Source organism: Physeter macrocephalus, chromosome 19, assembly GCF_002837175.3.
Source record: "Physeter macrocephalus isolate SW-GA chromosome 19, ASM283717v5, whole genome shotgun sequence".
NCBI lineage: Eukaryota > Metazoa > Chordata > Mammalia > Artiodactyla > Physeteridae > Physeter > Physeter macrocephalus.
Window position 1 is genome coordinate 8858413 of NC_041232.1, and position 21943 is coordinate 8880355.

The 21943-nt window shown below is 50.7% G+C and overlaps 1 protein-coding gene across 4 annotated transcripts in view; it reads right to left on the reverse strand.

Moving 5' to 3' along the window:
• Positions 1-5637: 5637 nt before the first annotated feature.
• ACACB (acetyl-CoA carboxylase beta) overlaps positions 5638-21943 on the reverse strand; it is a 62665-nt gene continuing 46359 nt past the window's right edge. Inside the window, exons 29-40 of one of the 4 annotated variants that reach the window (XM_028479894.2) lie at positions 20509-20619; positions 19496-19639; positions 18047-18167; positions 16414-16510; positions 14164-14260; positions 12645-12780; positions 11460-11637; positions 9527-9639; positions 8434-8588; positions 7542-7712; positions 7292-7428; positions 5638-6573 (exon numbers count right to left, since the gene is read on the reverse strand). In XM_028479894.2, coding sequence (XP_028335695.1) covers positions 6447-6573; positions 7292-7428; positions 7542-7712; positions 8434-8588; positions 9527-9639; positions 11460-11637; positions 12645-12780; positions 14164-14260; positions 16414-16510; positions 18047-18167; positions 19496-19639; positions 20509-20619 — 1587 coding nt within the window. In that variant the 3' untranslated portion in view covers positions 5638-6446. The other 3 variants (XM_028479895.2, XM_028479896.2, XM_028479897.2) reach the window with 3 other exon arrangements.

Sequence of the window (21943 nt, forward strand, 5' to 3'; positions counted from 1 at the left end):
AAACACCCCAGCGGGAAGGCCTTTAATTTATTATTCTCCTAGGATGAAACGCCTGCCTTAGCCTCCGGCGGACAGCCCCTGAGGCTGGGAGCGGGGCTGGCAGACCGTACAACTTCCCTTGGACCGCAGCAACTTGAACTCTGAACCGGGCACCTGCCCCGCTGGCCTCCGGGCCCCCTTCTTCCTTAGTCCGTTAGGGTTTCACAGAGCGAATCCCTGGGCCATGCCGGGCACTGTGACCCTACGTACATTTATTTATATTTATTGGAGCACGTCCACGCCACTTCTTCAAACCCAGCCTGTGGCCCCTGGAACGAGACTCTGTGGTCCCTCCCTGCAGCCCAGTGATCCTAACTCCTAAATTATCCACGCATCACGTCAACAACTGGCTCTTAAGCTCTTTGCAGCCTTGGGCTGCTTTTTAGAACAAGCAAGCACTTTTGATACTGTGAAACATCCCATTTTTAAAAATTAGAGACCAGATATTTTTCTAACTGTTCAGTCATGATTCGAATCTCTTGCCATGTGTATCTAAAAAGAGAGACACCCTAGTTTTGAGCACTGGGGACTTCAAGTCAGGATGGGAATGGGAGGAATGGCAGGGGCTTTTTGTACTGGAATTGAAGACAGCCCTGATGGAAAGCAAGTAAACTGAACCAGGTAAAACTTGACCCACGTAGCGAGTGGGGCTGTCAAAGCCGCAATGCAGAGTATTTATGGGCACTTTTTGGCCTGTCTCACTGCCCTGTGACCTTTTTTATGTTTTTTTCCCCCCTCTTGTTGCCAGTTACTGACTTTCCAAGTGGCAGGTTCTGCAGACAGTCGGGTTAGAGGGGACCCAGGTGAGTGGGCTGGGACGAGAGGAGGTAACCAGGGATCGGCCTACGGCAGCAGCTTATACCACTGTCCTCTTCTGGCCAACTGGATGTTGGGTTCCTACATCTGGGAGTTCCTGAACCCTAGAGCCAGAATTTTCTGATTAATCCACAGCCACCTGGGAGGCTTGGTGTTCAGGCCTGTCTCAAAGGACCATCTCTAACTTCTTCCTAATTCTGGAACTTTCCACCAAGCATCACCATCATTACACACAGCTCAGTGCTGCCCGTCTGACTGGCACTGCTCAGCTGCTTTGTGTGACGTGACCCGCCCCCCGCCGATAAGATGTCTGAGTCATTAAGGAAAACGCGTGTTCGGGTGATGCCAGGACTGTGTACCGTAGTGGTGGAGAACCGTCTTCTGTCAATAAAGGCTGAACGCAGCTCTGTGGCTTGGGTGGGTGGGTAGGGTTGACGGGGGAGGGAGGGGTAAAGGACAACAGTGCCCCTCGCCCCTCACAGTGGAGACGCCCCCCTTACAGATGGGAAAACCGAGGCCCAGAGAGGGAACACTGAACCCAGGTCTACTGATGCCAGGTTCCCAATGTGCCAGACCCTGGGAGGACTTTGTCATTATCGGTAAAATTAGCCTGGCCGCCGGTCACCATCCCACAGTGCCAGGCTCTGGATGGGCATTCGCTCAGGCAGTGATGTGAAACCCGCTTACTGTTCAGAAGGCGAGTCTCAGAGGGGTTGGGTAGGACTCAGGATCCAGTGAAGAGGCAGGACTGAGTCAGTGTGTGCCAGGTCCAGAGCCCGAGCTCAGCAGCACTCCCCAGAGCTGGCTGTTGGTGCCCGCCTGGGGTCAGAGAAGGCAGAAAGGTGGGAGGAGGGGGCACCCTTTTCAGCACCAGGCCCTGCGCCAGTCACTGCTGTAAATTAGCTCATTCCATACTAGCTACAACCTTAAGAGGCGTGTCTTACTAGTTATTACACCCATTTTGCATACGGAGAAACTGAGGCTCAGAGGACTAACGGAGGTGACGTGCCACCCAAGATAACAGCAAAAGGGCATATTAATTAGGAGTTGGTTGAACTCTTAAGCCCACCCAGGAAGGGGCTTGCAGCCTCACTGGGGAGACCAGATTCACACACATGCAACGATTAGCAAGTAGGGAAGGTAGGGGATGATGGGGCTGTGGGTGGTATCGGGAAGTGCTGAATGGGGCCCCACCTCAGTGGAGAACAGGCAGGCCGCAGGGAGGGGGTGCCTGCAGCAGCCCTGGGCTGCCTTTCTCTCCCCAGCACCACTCTTCCTCAGCTTGGCTCCAGAGCAGCCCTGTGACTCAGGCCTGACCAATAAGAGCATCACAACCCCCAGGCGTCCCCAGTGACTGACTTGGGGGCAAGTGACTCAGGCCATATTGGTCACAGCCAATAAGCACCACCTGGGGGCTTGATAGAAGCTCTGAGACACAGGGGTGCCCTCCTCCTGGGGTGCTAAGCTGGGAGGATGGAGCCTCAGCGGCTGGATCACCATGTGGAGAAGGCTGGGGAGCCCTTTCTTGAGTCACATCCATTCCTTACCACAGGCAAGAGGGGCCAGGTATGTACAGAGTCAGGGCAAAAATGCCAAGGCCACAGGGTCACGGGCTCTGGGCAAGAGCCCCAGTCACAGCCAGAACCCCACCTGTGCAGGGACCACGCCGACGCCAGAAGAAAGCATAGAGGAGAGACGGAGGAATGAGGCTTAGCTGAGGGTTTCTCTGCAGTTGGCCAACTAACGGGAGAAACATACTCATTGCCACCCTTTGAGGGCCTGCCGTGCGCGTCGTGGAGTTAAACGCTGCTCCGGCAGCATCTCCCTGAAACAGCACAACCAGACACCCAGCCAGTGGGATGGTCCCATTTCCCAGATGAGAAAACTGAGTCTCAGATCATGATCATGCAGCTTTTCTTCCCCCTCCACGAGAAATCACCCACAGTCTTAACAACCAAAAGACAACACCGGCTTACGGGCAGAGGGGGCTTACTCCATGCTACAGTGTGCGCTGTGACAGCGTATCTTATTTTTCCCTCCTACTCCCCATGGTGTAAAGCTGTCATCCCCTGGGGTGGGCAGAATAATGGCCCCCAAAGGCAGCAACATCCTAATCCCCAGCACCTGTGACTTTATGCTACGGTGGCAAAAGGGGAATTAAGGTAGCAGATGGAATTAATGTTACCCATCCGCTACCCTTAAGCTGGGAGAGCATCCTGGATTATCCAGGTGGGCCCAATGTAATCACAGGCTCAAAGTAGAAGAGGGAAGTCAATGTCAAGCTCTGAAGATGGAACGGGGCCTCTAGAAGCTTCAAAAGGCAAGAAAACAGATTCTCCCTTAGAGCTTCTAGAAGGACTGCAGCCTTGCCAGCACCCTGATTTTAGCCCAGCGAGACCTATTTCGGACTCCTGACCTCCAGAACTGTAAGAGAATAAATTTGTGTTGTTTTTAAGCCACTGAGTTTGTGCTAATTGTTACAGCAGCCGTAGAAAACAAACACACCCCCATTTTACAGAAGAGGAAACGGAGGCTCAGAGAGGCTGAGTAGCTTACCTGTGATTAGCAATGGGGTAGAGATGGGATTCCGATGACACTCTGCTTCCCCACAGTCAATCGTCAGTCTCAGAGGGCTCAGCGGACACTGTCCACTTGTTGGTTTAAAAAGGAGCCAAAACTCTGAGGTTACGCTGCTGGGATTTAACCCTGGGTCTGAAGATCTCCTGGCCCCTTCCACGGCACCATACTGCCTGGTGTGTTTGCTCCTGAAGGGCAGCTGGTGGAGGTTAGGGGAAGGATAAAAGGTCAGAAGTAGGAGATGAGGTGGTGCCTCTGGAGGTTGCTGGTTGTACCGATGCCGTTCTTCCTCTGGGTATAGATGCTGAACCTTCCATCTCCAGAGTCACAGTTCCCTGAGTCCAGGGGTAGCAGGACAAAGACTAAATTGGCAGCTGAAACATGGGAAACTTCATTGGCGGAAGGAAGGGAGGCAGGGCAACCAGGGGAGGAGCAGCTGAGTGGGCAACCGAAGAGGAAGGCAGAGGAACTGGGAATTTAAAAGGCTCGCTGGTGAGGTCTGTACATCCCGCCCATGATGCTTGAGGGATGCAAGGAAAAAGGTTCAATGTCTTTTGAGTTAAAATGACTTCTAGGCTCCACCCAATAGGATGGCTACCATAAAAAAACAACAAACAGAAAACAACGTGTTAATGAGGATGTGAACACACCAGAACCCTCGTGCAGTGATGGTGGGAATGTAAAATGGTGTAGCCCCAAGGAAAACGGTGATCGTTCCTCAAACACTTAAATACAGATTTGCCATATGACCCAGCAATTCCCCTCTGGGAATATACCCAAAAGAAAAGAAGTGAAAGTAGAGACTCGAACAGATATTTGCCATCCATGTTCATAGCAGCACTATTCACAGCAGCCCAAGTGTCCACTGACGGATGATGGATAAACAAAATGTGATCTATATATACGATGGAATTATTATTCAACCTCAAAAAGGAAGCAAATTCTGACACCTGCTACAGCATAAATGAACCTTGAGTACATTATACTAAATGAAATAAGCCGGTCACAAAAGGACAAATACTGTATGATTCTACTTATATGAGGTGCCTAGAATAGCTAAGTTCAGAGAGACAGAAAGTAGACAGAATTGTAGCATCCACCTCAAAAGCTCATGGGATTGCACGGGACGAGGCCAGGGCACTGTAGGTAGCCAGCGGCCATCACCCTGAGCATTCAGTTTAGACCTGGGCTGCCCACCCAGGCCTCTGTCCACACTCAGTGGTCTGCTCCTTTCTCCCTTCCCTGGAAACACCTGTGCTAAGTCTCTCGAGGGAAGCAAGTCGACCCCATCAGGGAAAGTCTGTTCAGCTGCCGGCAGACAGCAGTTTGTGTCCATGTTTGAAATTGAGCTGCAAGGATGAAGTGGTCCCCCGCTCCCCCGGTGGCCTTCGGGAGGGGAAGTCAAATCAGAGTTTTGTCCTCCTGAGATAGGGGCTTGCACAAGACCTCAGTGGTTGTCGGAGGATGGAGAGCGATTCCCCAGTGAGGCGGCCTGCTTTCTCTGGTCCAAATAAGCCAAGGCCAAAGTGCTTCCTTCAAAAAATTATTCATTCCACACATTTCCTGGCAGCTTCCTCCGCCCACTGTTCCTGGGTAGCAGCTAGTCATCGACTTATCATCCTTCCCAAACCAGCAGGGCCTCCCCACCACAGAAGGCATTCAGTTCCCAAAGCAGCATGGACTCTTCCCTGCCCCCTCCAGTCTCAGGATGTGACAACGGCTACTTTATCTTTTTCTCCCACCCCTCACTGCACCCACACCACCTTCATCGGCCAGAGCTGTCATTGGCCGATGGCCTCAGACATCCTCCAGCATCCCAGCTTGTAGGGGCTTCCCCGGGCAACCTCGCTGGCCTCCAAGTTGGACAGGTGTAATGTTTGGTGTCCTCAAACTGCCCATCACAGCAGCGGAGGGTGGCCAACTCCCTCCCATCACTGGCACCCAGGGACAGATGGATGGGGCCAGAAGGATGGCAGGTCCTGACGCTGTGCGGCCTTCAGAGCTGGGTACTGGCGGATGCAGTGCGAAGCCCTCCCTGAGCGAATCAGTGTGGTCCTCGTGGTCCAGTCCTCGGGAAGCAACAGCTCTGTCCGTCAGGGCCAGATCCCACCAACGGACATTGAGGCAAGAGGCGAAAGAGTGAAGGTGACCCGAAGGGCCCTCCAAGGCAGGTGATGGCAAGCACAGCAGTGACACCTGTGAGCAAGCTGGGCTGCGAGGTTGGAGAAGGCTTTCCTTCTCTTCTTTGTCCTCCCAACCTGGGCTGGAGGATGCATGCCTCTTCATGCACCCTCAGGGACATGGGAGGGCTCGTCCTCTCCTCCTCGGAGGGAAGGGGCAGGCAGAGGGCTGTGAATCACATAAAAGAAGTCTCCCAATGCCCTTGAACCTACGGCTATGCAATTCTCTGCTAATGAGAGAACTAAGCCTGGTAACGGGACGTTGCTAGTGATTCACTACTAGGGGCCACGTGGGGAACAAAATACCATCTTACACTCTTAATAAAAAATCATTCATACCCTTTCCTGGGTGACTCACCAGGATCCGAATAAGCATCATTACAAAAATAGGTTTTCTCTTGTCTTGTCTCTATTTTTCTTTCTTTGTTATGCTGCTATGAGATGCTTACATCATGAGCTGGTCTCAGAGTAAAAATAATAATAATAAGATTCCATGCTCTGATATAAAATGAGCCTAAAAAGAACACCTGTATCCCACAAAGCAGGCACCAGAAAGTAGCTGGAAACTGGGGTGTTTGGGTTCAACTCAATTCAGTGACGCAGCAAAATGTCTTAAGAGACAAAAAACAGACTTCCCAACAATGGAGAGGAGGTGATTTCTGCTTGGAAGGGGCCACTTCTGAGCCTTTTATTGAAACAGGAGTGACTCGGGGGTCAGCAGCCTTGCAGCAATTGTAAAAAGCAAACTCCCAAGGTGCAGGCGAGGGCCTGCAGTCAGCAGATCAGTGTGGTTTCTCTTGCCCGTGGACCTGCAAGTGACCGGCAGGACCGGGGTCAGGTGGAGGCCGGGCTGTCCATGGTGGACAGGAGGTGAATGATCTGGGCCCGCTCGGCCGGGCTGAGGTGCTGGCATATGTACACCAGGGAGTCCACGGCCACCTCGGGGTTTTCTTGAACCAGGCTGCATGGGAGGGGAAAGAAGGGTGAGGTCATTCCTGCCACTGAGTTCAATGGGCCCTACAGCAGCCCCAGATCCCTGTGCAGGGCCCCTTCCCATTCCTGGGGGGCAACCAACCACCCAGATCCCCCAACACTCTTCCTGCTGTGGTCACTGTCAGCGTGACGGTCCTTTGGGGCAGGAGGGAAGCAAAACAACCTCAAGGAACAATAGTGGAATCTCCTGGTCATAAGCTGTGTGACCCAAGACACAACACTCCCCCGAACCTCAGCTTCATCCCCCAAATGGGGTCCCATGTGCTCTGCCACCTACCCCATGGGGATGCAGGGAGCCAACCCTCCAGAGAGGCTGATACAGAGTGGAAGCCAACAGCCTGAGGCCTAGGAGTTCGGAATGTGGGTCCTCTAACCAAACACAGCTCTGGCTGTGACCTTGGACCAGGCACCCTGTATATTCCAACAAGGACCATGAATTGAAATCATTGCACAACCTCCTGATAGCATCCCTAGGACTCTGTGCTGGGAGATCTGGCTTGGGGGAGTGGCGGCCTCTTTGCCGGGGGGCTGGGCCGTGGACCCCGACACCAAGGCTGAGACCGGGGACCGTGAGATGCGGTGGATTCGAGTGGCCACTCTGTGGGCAGGCGGCTGCACACGAGTCCTGGCTTTTGCGCTCGCTGACAAGTCCAAGAGGTGGGTGGGCAGGCAGGGCGGCCACTCACCCTCGGATGGTCTTGAGGACAGAGTCCCGCTTCAAGTACTCTATGTTCTCGCGGATGGTGGAGCGCAGCCCCGCCCCCGCCTGCCAATGCTGCTCCAGCCACTGCACCGCCGTCTGGTTGTTGTCCCATAGGTAGGCCTGGGGAGGGGGCAGAGGCTGCGTCAGGGAGGGACACCCTGCCGGGCGGGGCTCCCCCTCGGGCCCCCCTTGGCCCCCGCCTGCCAGCCCACCTATCTCTGCCCCAGGCCCACCTTGACGGCCCCCTCCATCTCCATGAACCAGCGGCGCAGCATGGACTGGACATGCACGTGGCTGAGCTTGCTGCAGGCCTGCAGGACCTCCTGCTTGACCTGGTCCTCCAGCAGCAGGCGGCGCAGGCGCCAGTACAGGAAGGTGCGGGCGGTCTTCCAATCCAGGATGTCCTGCGGACAAGCCCCAGGCCTGAGCCCCCAGAAACGGTGGGGCGGGGGACTCGGGAGGCGGCCGGGGCCCGGCCCTGTGCTGGGGAAGGCTCTGGGACCATTCCCATTTTACAGGCCGGGAAACTGAGGCTTGGGGAGGCGGCAGAGGCAGGACCCTGCCAGGTCTCTAGGCTGCCTCTCCTGGCGAACAAACCCGGCGCCCACCTCCACCTCCAGACACAGAACACGGGCTCACCAGAGGTACGGAGGGCTTAGGCGAGGTAGGACGGAGCACGGGACGCAGGGGTAGCGGGACTGGGGATGTCCTCGTGGGGACAGGGCAATAGGGCGGGGTTGTGATGGTCAGTGGCGGGTGAATGCAGGGTGGGAACAATGGTTCCCAAACCTGGACCAGCAGTTCTAAACACACACAGAGGTTAGATTGGTGGTTCCCAAACTTGGCTACCTATTGGAATCTGTTGGGGATCCGAAAAAAAAAATACTGATGCCTGGCTTCTCCCCACTCCCACCACCCATATTCTGATTTAATTGGTCTGGAGAGCCACCTCTCCAGTGACCAACAGGCACTAAGATTTTTTTTTTTTTAAAGCTCCCCAGGTGATTCTAACGTGTGGCATTTGACTCATCCCAAAGCCCTGAGCCCAAATATCCTCTGTGTGTTGGAAACCACGTGACCTTAGGATGGGCCATTCACGCTGACCCTAGAGCTGCAGGCTCTTACAGAGATGGCACCCTTCTCCAGCATCCTGCTGGGCTTGTCGTGGAGGTCGGCGAACTGCACCGCCACCTGGTGGTAGATGGGCAGCAGCAGGTCCTCCCGGGCCTTCAGCTGGCCCTCCAGCTCCTTGCGGTCCTTGTCGGAGAGCTCAGACGTTCCTGCAGGCAAGGGCAAGAACCAGGGTGTGCAAGACAGGCCTCAGCTTCAACTCCGATAATGCCCAGAAGTCAAGTCGCTTGTGCAGTCTCAAAAATGCACCCAGAGTTGCAAGACAGCATTCAACACGCAACTTCAAATTTATCCCCTGTTATCAGGCCCACTGTGCTTACAGGACACTATCAGTTACCATTTTTAACATATATGGTAAAATCTGATACGGGAATATTATATACAAGTCTATGCCAATTCGATAATTTAGATGAAACAGACAAATTCCTTGAAATACACAAACTATGAAAGCTCACCTAAGAGGAAACAGATTAAACTGAACATTCCTATATATAATAAAGAAGTTGAATTTGTATTTAGAAACCTGCTATCAAAGATTTAAAGACATAGTGCCAATTCAAACTCAGAAAATAGGAGGAAACACTTCTCAACTCGCCCTGTGATATCAGCATTACCCTGATACCAAATCAAAGAAATTATACACCCATCATCACCATCATCATAAATCCTATGAATTTATGATGACACAGATCAGTTATAAAGACACTGACACCTAACATGGACTTTTAAAGAGAATTACACCTAAAGTTACAAGTGAAACAAAGCTATCACTCAAACAAAAATATGTCTGATGGAAAAATTCTAAAGGGTAATTTTGCTACCAAAATTCTAATGTTTCCTATTGGCTCGAAATACTTCAATTATTATATCTTGTGTGTGCCGAGAAATACATTCACTAAGGCATGGTGTATATTTTTTAATGTTAAAGGAGTTGATACACTGTATGTGAACGTTTAAAATACCTCATAATTTTTGTTGCTGTGTTTTGGTATGTCTTCAGTATTTTTAACATACCAGAAACCTCCAGCAATGAGCGGGCTGAGACTCTCTTGACCTCTGAGAAGTGATTCATTTCAGACCCACTCACCTAGCTGTTCCATGAGCTTCTTGTAAATTGGGTCGATTCTTCTCATGGTCTTTACCAGATCTTTCTTCCGGTACTTAATCTCCACTGTTCCCTCTGGCTCCAGAACACTCGCTCTGAAAAAAACAGCAGCAGGGGGGTGGTGTATGAGGTGTCCCCCAGGCAGCGACAGCCAGAGGATACGGCAGGGGGAGGCAAGACAGCCAGGAAATCTGGTGTCAGTCCTCTCTTTCATTGACTCACTGTGTGACCTTGCGCAAGTCACTTCCCCTCTCTGGTCATCTGCTTCTACATCCATAGAATGAAGAACTAAACCAGCTTTTAAAATAAAGTGTTCTGGGACTTCCCTGGTGGTCCAGCGGTTCATGCTCCGTGCTTCCACTGCAGGGGGCACGAGTTTGATTCCTGGTTGGGGAACTAAGATCTCACATGCCTCATGGTGAGGCCAAAAAGTAAAAAATGGAATGGAATGGAATGGACTATTCTGAACTCTGGAAGGCCCTTTCAGCTCCAAGTGTGTATGACTTTCTCCAGAACAACATAAGCCTCGAGCTCTTCAGCCACAGTCCTTTCTGGCCTTCCTAATCTCTGCTCTCCTAGGGCCAGGGTACTGTTTGTGATCTCCTTAAAGCACACAAAGGCATACTGAGGGATCCAAGGTATGAGTGACCCTCTCATTCCCAACTCTCTCATTCACCCCTTAGTCTCCCCCTGCCCCCTTTTCTTTTGATAGCTTGGAAACCCTGCGCAATACTATATGTAGCTCTGAGCTTCCTGGTGACCAGAGTGAAAAGTTAATGATGACCCCATTCAAGGCTGTTCTCGTCCTGAGTCCTCCTGGAGGGTGATCTCAGCAGCCTTTCATGAAGGTCTAGGGCCACTGAAGGCAGAGCAGGTTTGGCTCATTTGCACCATATCACAATGCCTAACCCACCGCCTGAGACATAGGAGGTACCCAATAAATATTCATTGGATTATGGAATGAATAAGGGAATAGACACAGGAAGAAGGTGCCTATCTATATTTTGGGCAGAACTACTCTTGAAGCCTTTAGAGTCTACACAGCATTTGGCATAGTCTTCATTTTGAAGGCACTCAAACACTGAGTTGCAAGTATTATTGTCATTATCCTTTCTGTAAGAGTTCCTGGGATGAATTCCTAATTTAAAAAAAAAATGTGCCAAGAAGGTTTCTCTCCCCTGAAGAACTGGTATCCTCTCATGCAAGTATTCATTCAGCCATTTGTTTGGCCAGTATTTCCCAAGCACCCACTAGGAGTCAGGCACTGTACTGGGCCCCGGGTTATAAAACTGAAAAAAACCCAGTCTCTACAGGAGAGCTTTGGGAGAGACTCAGAGTCTAGTAAGAACTAGATGACTGGTCATATTTCCCTTTTCATCCTGGCTGCCAGGAAGCTCAGATGCTTTGGGTCTTTCTTAATTTGATTGCAAACCCCCTTGGGAAGCAGGTGAGTATAAGTGATGAAAGAAGAGACAACAGGGGGCTTCCCTGGTGGCGCAGTGGTTGAGAGTCCGCCTGCCGATGCAGGGGACACGGGTTCGTGCCCCGGTCCGGGAGGATCCCACATGCCGCGGAGCGGCTAGGCTCGTGAGCCATGGCTGCTGAGCCTGTGCGTCCGGAGCCTGTGCTCCACAACGGGAGAGGCCACAACAGTGAGAGCCCCGCGTACCAAAAAAAAAAAAGAAGAGACAACAATTCCTCCACCACTTCTGGGCTCCAGCCACTAATTCTACTGAGAAAATCCAGTCGTACACTGGATGCTAGTTTCAGATTGGTAAAACTGGAGGCTCTCTGTCCCTTCAGGAACTCAGAACACCCCTGCGATCCTCAAGCCAGCGGCTCAAAGGTGACGCGGCCTAAGGACTGGGAGTGAGAACAAGAAAAGGCTAAGGTGGGCTGGGGGTGGCGCACCCACCTGCTCTCTCTGTCCGCGTATATTTCTATGCACAGCGGGTTGATGGAGGTGTCCATGACTGCCCAGGAGCCTCCCCGGAGCTCCGCGCAGGGCGGGATGTAGATCAGGATGGGCTGTTTGTACTTCCGGAGGCCATCCACGATGTAGGCTCCAAACTTCAGCACCTGGTCGTACATGTCTGAAAAGCAAGGCAGCCACCCGGTGAGGTGACTGCAGGCCCCAGTCTTCGCCGTCCTGGGGGTTCTGGGAGAGCGTGGTCAGCTGGGAGGCTGTACAGCGCTACGGAAAGACTCTCCCTGGGCCGAGAGGCAGGAAGCGGCCCAGGCACAGATTTGCTCCCTCAGTGCCCACGGGACCTTGGACAGGTGCCCCTCCCTTCCTGGGCCTCAGTGTCCGCACCTGGAAAAGGAGGCACAGAACGATTGCTAAGATTCCTTCCAGCTCTGACTCTGAGATGCACCCGGCCTGTCCCACTACTCCCAGAACAGAACCCTCCCCAACAATAACACAGGCCCTTCCCTCCTGTCCACAGGCACATGGTCCTTATTTTCTACCAAGAGGCGTCCATCCAGTACCAGGCACCTTACATGGTAACAACAGCACCATAACAAAATCCACCATAATCACACTGAGAGTAAACACCACGTGCCAGTGGTGGGCTCAGCGAGTCGTCACCTTGGTCCTTGAGTTGGTCCTATTCTTACTCCCCTCACAGAGGAGGGAAACTGCGGCTCGGAGCAGCCACCCACCCGGCAAGGATTCAGACCAGGTCTGCCGGCCCCCGTCCGGCTCTTTCCTTAACGTCCCACTGATACAGTCACTGTGTCTTGAAATGAGCTCGGTGGCTTAAAAAGCACTTGCGTGACTGTCAGGTCACTGATGCTCACGGCAGCCCCCTGAGGAGGGCAGGCGCCTTCTCCCCATCTTACCAAGTGGGGAGGTGACAGCCCAGGTCACTGGGCAGCTTCCCGGGGCCGCCCCTGCCTCCCCTACCACTCCCAGTGTGACCGTGACCTCCAGCAAGTCACCCCAGGCACCCTCAGTTCCTCAACTGTAAAACGGGCGGCGTTACCCGAATGGCTCAGGGTTGGGGGAGCTGAGTGAAAATGATGATGTGACCCCGAGGGGGCTGTCCTGCGTGCTGACCCCGAGGCTTCAGGGCACCCACAAGGAAGGCCACTTTACCTTTCATGCCACCGGAGAACCCCCTCCAGTTGGCAAAGATCATGAGGGGCAACTTCTCCCGGTTGAAATCCTGGATGGCCTGGGCTGTCTTGTAGGCCGAGTCTGGGAACCACACCTGGCCTGCCTGCTGGATTATCTGGAACACAGAGTGGCCTGGGTCCGATTCCTCTGTGCAAGGGCCGCCCCGGAACACGGGACGGCCGCCCACACTTCACCCCGGAGGACGGGCAGTCTGATCCGAGCTGGCACCAAGGCCGGAGCCAGGGCTCATGAGGAAGGCCCAAAGCTCATCTGTAACCCTCAGACACGTGACCCTCACGCTGCAGCCCAGGGAGGTCCCTGTTGCCCACTGACAGGCGCCAAGCCAGTAGAGGCCACTCTGAGTGGGGTCCTCGGACCCGCCCTCTGACTTCTGAGCTCCTCCCAGTATGCGGTGTGGCCCACCCTAGAAATAGCAACAGTGATGGGGGCTGGAGGTGGGAGGGATTCCTAGGGAACCGTCATCCTCTGAGGAAGACAGTGCAGAGCACTATGCATCCCACAGAGAGTGCTGAGGCCCCCCAGAGCCTAGGTGTCCTCTGGTCTCTGAGCTGGAAAGACAGAGGTGTGACCACCTAAGACCCACTCTTGTCAGCTGAGCCAGCCAAAACAGCAGCCCCGGCAAAACTACCATGAGACGTCACCTCACACCTGTCAGAATGGCTATCATCAAAAAGTCTACAATAACAAATGTTGGTGAGGATGTGGACGAAAGGGAACCCTCGTACAGTGCTGGTGGGAATGTTAATTGGTGCAGCTACGCTGGAAAACAGTAAGGAGGTTTCTCAAAAAGCTAAAAATAGAACTACCATACAATCTGGCACTTCTACTCCTGGGTATATATCCAAAGAAAACTAAAACACTAATTTGAAAAGATACACGCACCCCAGCGTTCATAGCAGCACTATTTACAATAGCCAAGACATGGAAGGAACCCAAGTTGCCCATCAACAGACGAATGGATAAAGAAGATGTGGTATATATATACACTGGAATACTACGCAACCATTAAAAAGAATGAAATTCTGACATTTGCAGCAATGTGGATGGACCTAGAGAATATTATACTTAGTGAAATAAGTCAGAGAGAGAAAGACAAACACAGGATGATATCACTTATATGTGGAACCTAAAAAATGATACAGATGAACATATATGCAAAACAGAAACAGGCTCACAGATAGAAAACAAGGTAGTGGTTACCAAAGGTGAAAAGGGAAGGCAGAAGGGGCATATTAGGGGTATGGGATTAAGAGATACAAACTGCAATGTATAAAATAGATAAGCAACAAGGATCTAGTGTATAGCACAGGGAACTATAGCCATTATCTTGTAATAACTTTTAATGGAGCATAATCTGTAAAAATGCTGAATCACTGTGCTGTACACCTGAGATGAATATGATAATGTAAGTAAACTACACTTCAATTAAAAAAAAAAAAAACACGAAAATAGCAGCCCCAGCTCCCTGGCCCCTAACCTTGGCCTCGGAATCCAGGTTGGCAGGGTCTGCGGGCACAGCCAACTCCACTGTCCGTGTCTCTGCAGCGATCACTCCGACGGGGATCCCCCCAAGCCTGCAAGGTGGAGCACAAGGGAACTGGGGCTCTGGGCAGCATCCCAGGCAGATTCGGGGACCGGTGAGTCCAGCCCCCCCCCGCCAGCTGATATTCTACACGTGATATTCTACAGGCATATGGGCTGGGCCCTGGGTGGCCAGGATGAGGGCATACAGAGGAGAGTGCTGTTTTCAGTCTGGCAGGTTATTCTACCGGAAGGCAAAGCAGCAGCCCCAAAGCAGTGAAAAGCCTCACAAACTAGCAGGCTGGCAAGGTCCTTTGGGTGCCCTTGTTGGGGCAACAGCGGCCATGGTTGGGGGGAGGGTCAGGCCAGTGCAGGGATGGGAGCAGCACTGTCCACTAGAACTTTCCATGATGATGGCCACGTTCTCTATCTGCCTGACCAGTGTGGCAGCCGCGAGCTGCACGTGACCACTGAGCATTTGGAATGCAGCAGGGACAGCGGAGGAACTGCATATGTGTCATGCTCTCTCACTGTAACTCATCTGAATTTGAACCATCACGTGTGGCCAGCAGCTACCATGGTGGACAGCGTGGGTCCAGACACCACGTCACATCTGGAAAAGGGCTGAGGGTTGCTGAGCCTGAAGGAGCTTCAGTCATGGGGAGTCCATGGCATCGGTATCTATCACCGCTTACCACTGGCTGCCCCCAGCCACATGTGGCACTTAATTACTCTCATTTACACTCCCAACAGTTGTATGAGGCAGGTTTGGGGAGAGCAGTCTTCAAATAAAGAGCTTCCTTATGGAGGGAGGAGTAGATTTCATCTCGTTTAAAAAACATATTAAAAAAAAATAGGGCTTCCCTGGTGGCGCAGTGGTTGGGAGTCCGCCTGCCGATGCAGGGGACACGGGTTCGTGCCCCGGTCCGGGGGGATCCCACACGCCGCGGAGCGGCTGGGCCCGTGGGCCATGGCGGCTAAGTTTGGGAAGATCCCACATGCCGCGGAGCGGCTGGGCCCGTGAGCCATGGCGGCTAAGCCTGCGCGTCCGGAGCCTGTGCTCCGCAACGGAAGAGGCCACAACGGTGAGAGGCCCGCGTACCGCAAAAACACACACACAAAAACAAAAAACAACAACAAAAAAAATAAAAATAAAACACTTATGGAGAAGCAGCTAAGTTCCGATACTAGGCTTAGTATTTTCATAGTTATTGCAGGGAGGTAAATAATAACAACAGTAATGACAGTGGTGGTAGCTGCTACCACCTGTGGAGTGGTTATGATTTTTTTTAAAGCTTTTTATTTATTTATTATTTATTTTTTTAATTTTTTGGCAGTGTTGTGTGGCATGTGGGATCTTAGTTCCCTGACCAGGGAGCAAACCTGTGCCCCCTACAGTGGAAGTGTGGAGTCTTAGCCACTCGACTGCCAGGGAGCTCCCTGTTTATATTTTAAGTGCCTAACATATGTTATCTCTTCTAATCATCACAACAATCCTTTGGGGTGGGGGAGGTGTCGAATTATTACCCCCATTTTACAGATGAGGATGTAAAGGCCCAGAGAGGGTAAATGACAGAGCTCAGGTCTGACTCCAGAACCTGGACTTGAAGCAACTACATCGTGTCAGGAATCTGAGCGGTAAATTATGAGGATGCTGCTTTGGGCTCCATATAAAGAGGAACTTTGGGGCAGCTGGAGTGATCCAAAAAGATAAGGGCTATGCCACTGAGGAATGAGAGGCTCAGCTTTCAAAGCATTCAAGCATTTAAGCCTTCTGCCAGCTATGGTCTACAACAGGGGTTCCTGCCTGTGGCCCTCCTGAAATGGGAATTCAGTTCTGACTGTCTGTGCAGTTTCCGGGGGGAGTACCAGTGCCACCTTCTGATTCCCAAAGGGGTCCATGGCCCCCCTGGCTAGGGAGCCCTGCCCCAGGGGCAGACATGAGGGGCAAGGGTGCTGGCCCCAGCAAGAGGTTGGCTGAGATGCCTTCTAAAGCCACAGACAAATCCAGACTTTATGAAGACGTTCATCATCCAGAAAACCATCCCCCTTGCCCCCCACTGTTTTTTCTTTCAGACAATCCTGGGGCCAGGAAGAAAGTGTCCCTAGGGGCCACCTAGGAAGAAAGAATCCCTGGCTTTGTACCTGGGAGTCCCAATACCTGCGGAGGCCAGGTGTGTACTGCCTGCCCCATCCTCAGGGTTACCTTGCTCGTCCCGTCACCACGGTCTGGGCCCAGGGCACCATGATTTCCTTGAAACTGCCCTGGTCGAAGAATCCACTCTGCCAGGATCCCTTCAGGGCTGTGGGCAGAAGGGCAGAAGCCCAGGCCAGGGGCTGGGTTGATAAGGGCCCCCCAGCGTCCGCCTGGAGGGGCAGACTGCTCTCCCGTCTCCCTAAGGACAGCCTGACCTTGACAGCCCAAATACCTTTTTTCCTGGAAAACTACACAGATATCGACCCTTCCCCCGCCCCCCAACACACAAAACCAGGGCTGCAAAAAATACAGCAAGTCAGGAATTCAGTCCATATAGAACATCCAACTATATACATCAACTCCTATCAAGGCCAAACACAAGGAGACCCTAATCACAGTCTGCCTTTTCTTCCCAAGAGGCAAAGAGAGCTGATGGATGCCTTCGGAAGGTAGGATTTCAAGAAGGGACCACCTGCCCCAAAAAACTCATCCCTGACCTGGTGGCTGCAGCTTCAAAACCAGTTAACTGGGAAGAAAGTGTTCAATTTTAGAGAGAGAGAGAGAGAGAGAGAGGGAATGAATATGATGATGTCAATTGCAGCCATCCCTGGAGAGGACGTGGTGCCAGGAATCCACACCACGGTATAAATGACTGCAGTTTGGACACGAGGTGCCAGGTAGCATGAGAGATCTCAAGTTGCAGGAGTGGGAGGTTGGGCTTCTGGGACCAAAGCAGCCCAACCTCAGTGTCTGCCTGGGGGCTGGCCCGACTAGCTGGAGAAAACTGTCAGTAATATATCAGGCGTTTTTAAAATCAAGATAAAGCCAGTGCTCCCAGGCGAGAAAGCCCAAGAGAAATGGCTGAGGGAGAAGCAGGGCATGGGGCTTCTTTTGCTGGCAGGGCCTGGCGCGCTCCTGGCAGCACGTCCCCCGCCCCACACAGCTGGATGGGGAGGCCAAGTTCTAAAGGGGACAGCGTGTGAAATTCTAGACTCGAGATTGTGGTAACGGGGGCGGCTCAGCTTTCCTGTTCTGGTTGCTCCGAATGTAATCAAATACTTCCAGGAGGCCTACCTGTCCCTTTCAGAGAAAGAGAGAGAGAGAGAGAAAGAATTGTGTGTGTGAAAGCATGTAGGTGCACACGGGTGTGTTTGAACATGTGTGTGCACATCTATCCATGTGAATCTGCAAACATGGGTACAGAAGAGGCTAAGTTGCTCGTCCTGAGTAAACTCATGGAGAGTTACCTTATTAGGTTTAGCCAAAGAGAAAAAGAAAGAGAGAGAGAGGGAGAGAGAGAAGCATTCTTCTCTTTGAAACCCTGATGTTACAGCACCAGAGTTTCCACCTATGTAACCGCATTTGGGGAAATTTGGGGAGGGAGGCCATGACCTCTGCTACCCTTCACCTCCATCCATCAGCTCCAGAAACCGGAGGCTGTTTCCACCCCTTCTTGGTCAATAGCTCAGGAAAAGCTTAGAGAAAAATCTCCATCCCTCCACCCCCTTTGCATTCGATCTCAGATGTATCCCTCTGGGATATCTGACCAAGTAACAGTGCTTCTATTGACATGTTCCTTTATCCCAGGCGCAGAAAAGAAACCCCAAGACCCAGGTCTCAGGCAAAGCCTGTTAGGACTTACTTGGGTGAGGCCTTCCTGCAAGCAACCACCGGGGGTCATAGGGCGCGCGAGATGGTTGGAATTCAATCTCTCTGTCAATGGGGTCAGTGGGTGTGATGATTGGGACTGGGCTGCGATTATCCTAGAAAAGAAAGCCAGGTCTCCAACTCAGTCCTCTGTGCTTGTCAATAACGTCTGCAGTCTGCTCTTTGCCCTCCTCTCCTCCTCTGGTGGTGATGGCTGGTTACGTGACAGAAGCCCAACCCCAAATAGCTCATCATCACATTTATGAGTAGCATTTGGTGAGGGGCCTAGTAAGCGCCGGGCTCTACACATCATGTCACTTAACCATCGTGATAACACCCTGGGGTGGGTGCTATTGTTATTCCCATTTCACAGATGAGGAAACTGAGGCTCAGAAAGATTAAGAGATGGTCCTGAGGTCTCATTACTACAGAGGAGGAAGCCAAGAATCGAATCGAGCCTGACTGCAAAGCTTGAGGATTCTCTGTTGTCCAATGTTACCTCTTTTGATGAGAGGAAATGCCACCTTTTTTTTGTTGTTAGAGGACAGCCTTTTATTCTGTTTGTTCAGGCACCAATCATCCACTATTCCCTTAGAGAATTTACAATGACACGGAAATAGTACAGAGGTGATTTTTTTGGTAAATTAAGTATTTAATTAAGTAAATTAAGTATTAAATTAAGTAAACTATTTCCCTGGGTATAAAGAGGATATTTAGCAATTAACTTTCTGAGTTGTGGGATTAACAAACAAAGATTTTAAAATAAATATTAAAGTTGCTGATGTTTGACATTAAAATTCAAAGCACCTTGTGTGTAAAATTCTAGCTGTGTTATCTCAGGGTAATTAGTTTGCTAGTAATTGTCATACAGGATGGCATGTGCATTTTAGAGGCTTGTTTCCACTCACTTACTGGCCATATTACCTTGGACAAGGTACTGCATTTCTTTAAATCTCAATTTCCTTATCTGTAAAGTGGTAATAATAATAGCAGCTCTCCGATAGGGCTGTTGTGTGTGAGGATTTAACAACATTACGAAGATAAAGGGCTTCTTCACATAATGACTTTAGTAAGTACTCAGTAAATATTAGTGATGACTCTTAAATCTTGGTCTTGGTGTAGGAGTTGTAAGAACTCTATTTTGTTTTAAAATTCATTAAATACATCATTCCACATTTAACACATGTCCATCCGCATTGAAATTGCCACCTCTTTCTAAAGGATTGACAGAGAGCATCCTTACAATGGCATTAAAAAAAAAAAAAAAAAAAAAAAAGCAAAGAACAGCAAGTACAGGGCTTGGTATCAGAGAGGGAAGGAGGGAGGAGTAAAGAAAAATTAAACCCAGCCACATCTTCAGTGCTCCCTGCTCCCCGCACCACCTGCCAAATGAACTTGACAACAGAGTCTTCCAGGCTCTAAGCTGCAGGGGGGGATACTGCACCTTTGGCATATAGGACAGCCACTCCAGGATGGTACAAACACCCTCGAAGTCATCCGGCACGGTGACATGGGAGACACCATTGTAATGCATGATCTGCACGCCGCCCAGCTGGTTGTTGGATGTGTAAACCTCTCTGCCCAGGACCTGCTTTGACATGGCAGGGTTAGCAAGGTTCTGCCCAGCCCGGGGCCCTTCCACCTGTTCGGAAGTCATCTCCCTCAGTGGTCCTCAACCCTGGCTGCGTGTTAGAATCATCTGGGAGCTTTCAAAAGTCCCGATGCCCCGGCTGTACCCAGGCGGATTACATCAGAATCTTCGGTATTTTCTTTTTTAACTTCCAGAAAATTCCAATATGTAGCCCAGTTTGAGAACCAGTGATCCAGCTGATTACTCTAGTCAACTCCAAAGCAAAACCCTACCTAACATTTCTGATGCAGCAGGTCTGCAGTGTGGCCTGAGAATTTGCATTTTTATGTGATCCCAGGTGATGCTGCCGGTTCAGGGGCCGGACTTCGAGACCCTCAGTGGGATTTTAGCAGATATTATGTTTTGGAGGCTTTACAGCAATGTGGAAAGCATTTTAATACAGTGAAAAAAGTCGAATGAAACTGCACTCACTGGGAGTCTAACCATGTTAAGATATAAGACGAGAGGAAAATACACCAAAATTATAGTAGGAGCAAAATTACTTTTTGGGGGGGGGTCTTTTTCCAATTTTCTGCAATGTGTAATGCCATTTTAATAATTTTTAAAATTTCAATAATATTAAAAAATTTAAATTACAGTAATACAGAGTTAGTTCCACCAGAAGAGCCTAATATATATACATATTTTTTTTGGCTCATAAGAGGCCCATATAACTGCAAAATGGAAAAACATCTCTTACATCAGTAGGGATGAAACTGGTTTCATGTTGAGAAAAATCCCCCATTGGGGACACTGGGAAAGTTAAAATGACCCCTCCCCCGCCCCTCCCCTACATGTCCACTCCCCAGTGGCCCCTTCAAGGTCACCTTGTTGAGAGCCATTGCCCCTGTCAGGATGATGTGGGAATTCTCCACCTGGATCACTCGCTGGCCCAGCCTCACCAGGTAGGCCCCGATCCCAAGGGCTCGGCAGGTCACCTGTGGAGACAGGATCCCTCCTACATTCCCCAGGGCCACGTGCCCCACCTCCCACAGTGGGGACAGCCCAGGGACCCGCTGGGCACCAACGGTAGCTAAGCTTGGCCACTGGCAACCTGATTGGAGGCGAAACAGCGTGACACAAGCCTTCCTTCAGGGTGCCTGACCTCGGCCTCCTAACCAGAAAGAATGGGGTTAGCAAAGAAGAGCGTTGTAAAGACAGCAGAAGTGGAATGTTCTGGTTCTTGCTTCAAGAGACATGTCTGTGGCTCCTCTGAACTTGGTCACTCCTGAGACATTGCAGCCGTTCACACAACCAAAGGAGGCCTAGGAGGGCGTGTGAAACTGGAAAAATCCGAGGTCTGTACCGAGTTAACAGTATCGTGTCAACGTCAATGTCCCAGTTTTGATCACGTCGGATGGTTATACAGTCATGGGGGAAGCTGGGTGATGGGTACATAGGACCTGCCTATGCTATCTCCTATCTGGTTTGTCCTAAACTATTTCAAAATAAAAAGACAAACAGGCAGATCTCGTTTTATTGCACTTCACGGATATTGCTTTTTTTTTTATATAACAAACTTAAGGTTTCTGGCAACCCTGTGTGTCAGATGATGGTTAGCATTTTCTAGCAATAAAGGATTTTTAAATTAAGGTGTGTACATTTTAAAAAGACATTAATGCTATGGCACACTTAATAGACTACAGTATAGTGTAAACATAACTTTTACAGGGACTGAGAAACCAAAAAATCCGTGTGACGTTTATTGCGATATCCACTTTATTGCAACATTTGCTTTATGGTAGAGGTCTGGAACCAAACCTGCAACATCTCTGAGGTGTGCCTGTCTGTATATATATAAATAAAAGATACATATATATTTATATATTTTTGGAATATATAAAAATATACATATCTTTTTATATCCTTCCAAATAAAATATTTTGGAATATGTAAATATATGCATAATTATTTTTATTTTGAAATATATATGAAACATATTTAAATGACATCTAGAAAACAAGCCTAAGGAAGACACTCATGGCCAACATCTTCCACCTTGGAAACTGAAGATACAACACTGAAGGTAAAAAATCATATCTTGAGGGACAGTTTACCATTGAAAAGTACTATTACTACGACTCTACCAGAAACAGAAAATATTTTTGAAAAGGCCAAACTGGGGGGCTTCCCTGGTGGCACAGTGGTTGAGAATCCGCCTGCCGATGCAGGGGACACGGGTTCGTGCCCTGGTCCGGGAAGATCTCACACGCCGCGGAGCGGCTGGGCCCGTGAGCCATGGCCGCTGAGCCTGTGCGTCCA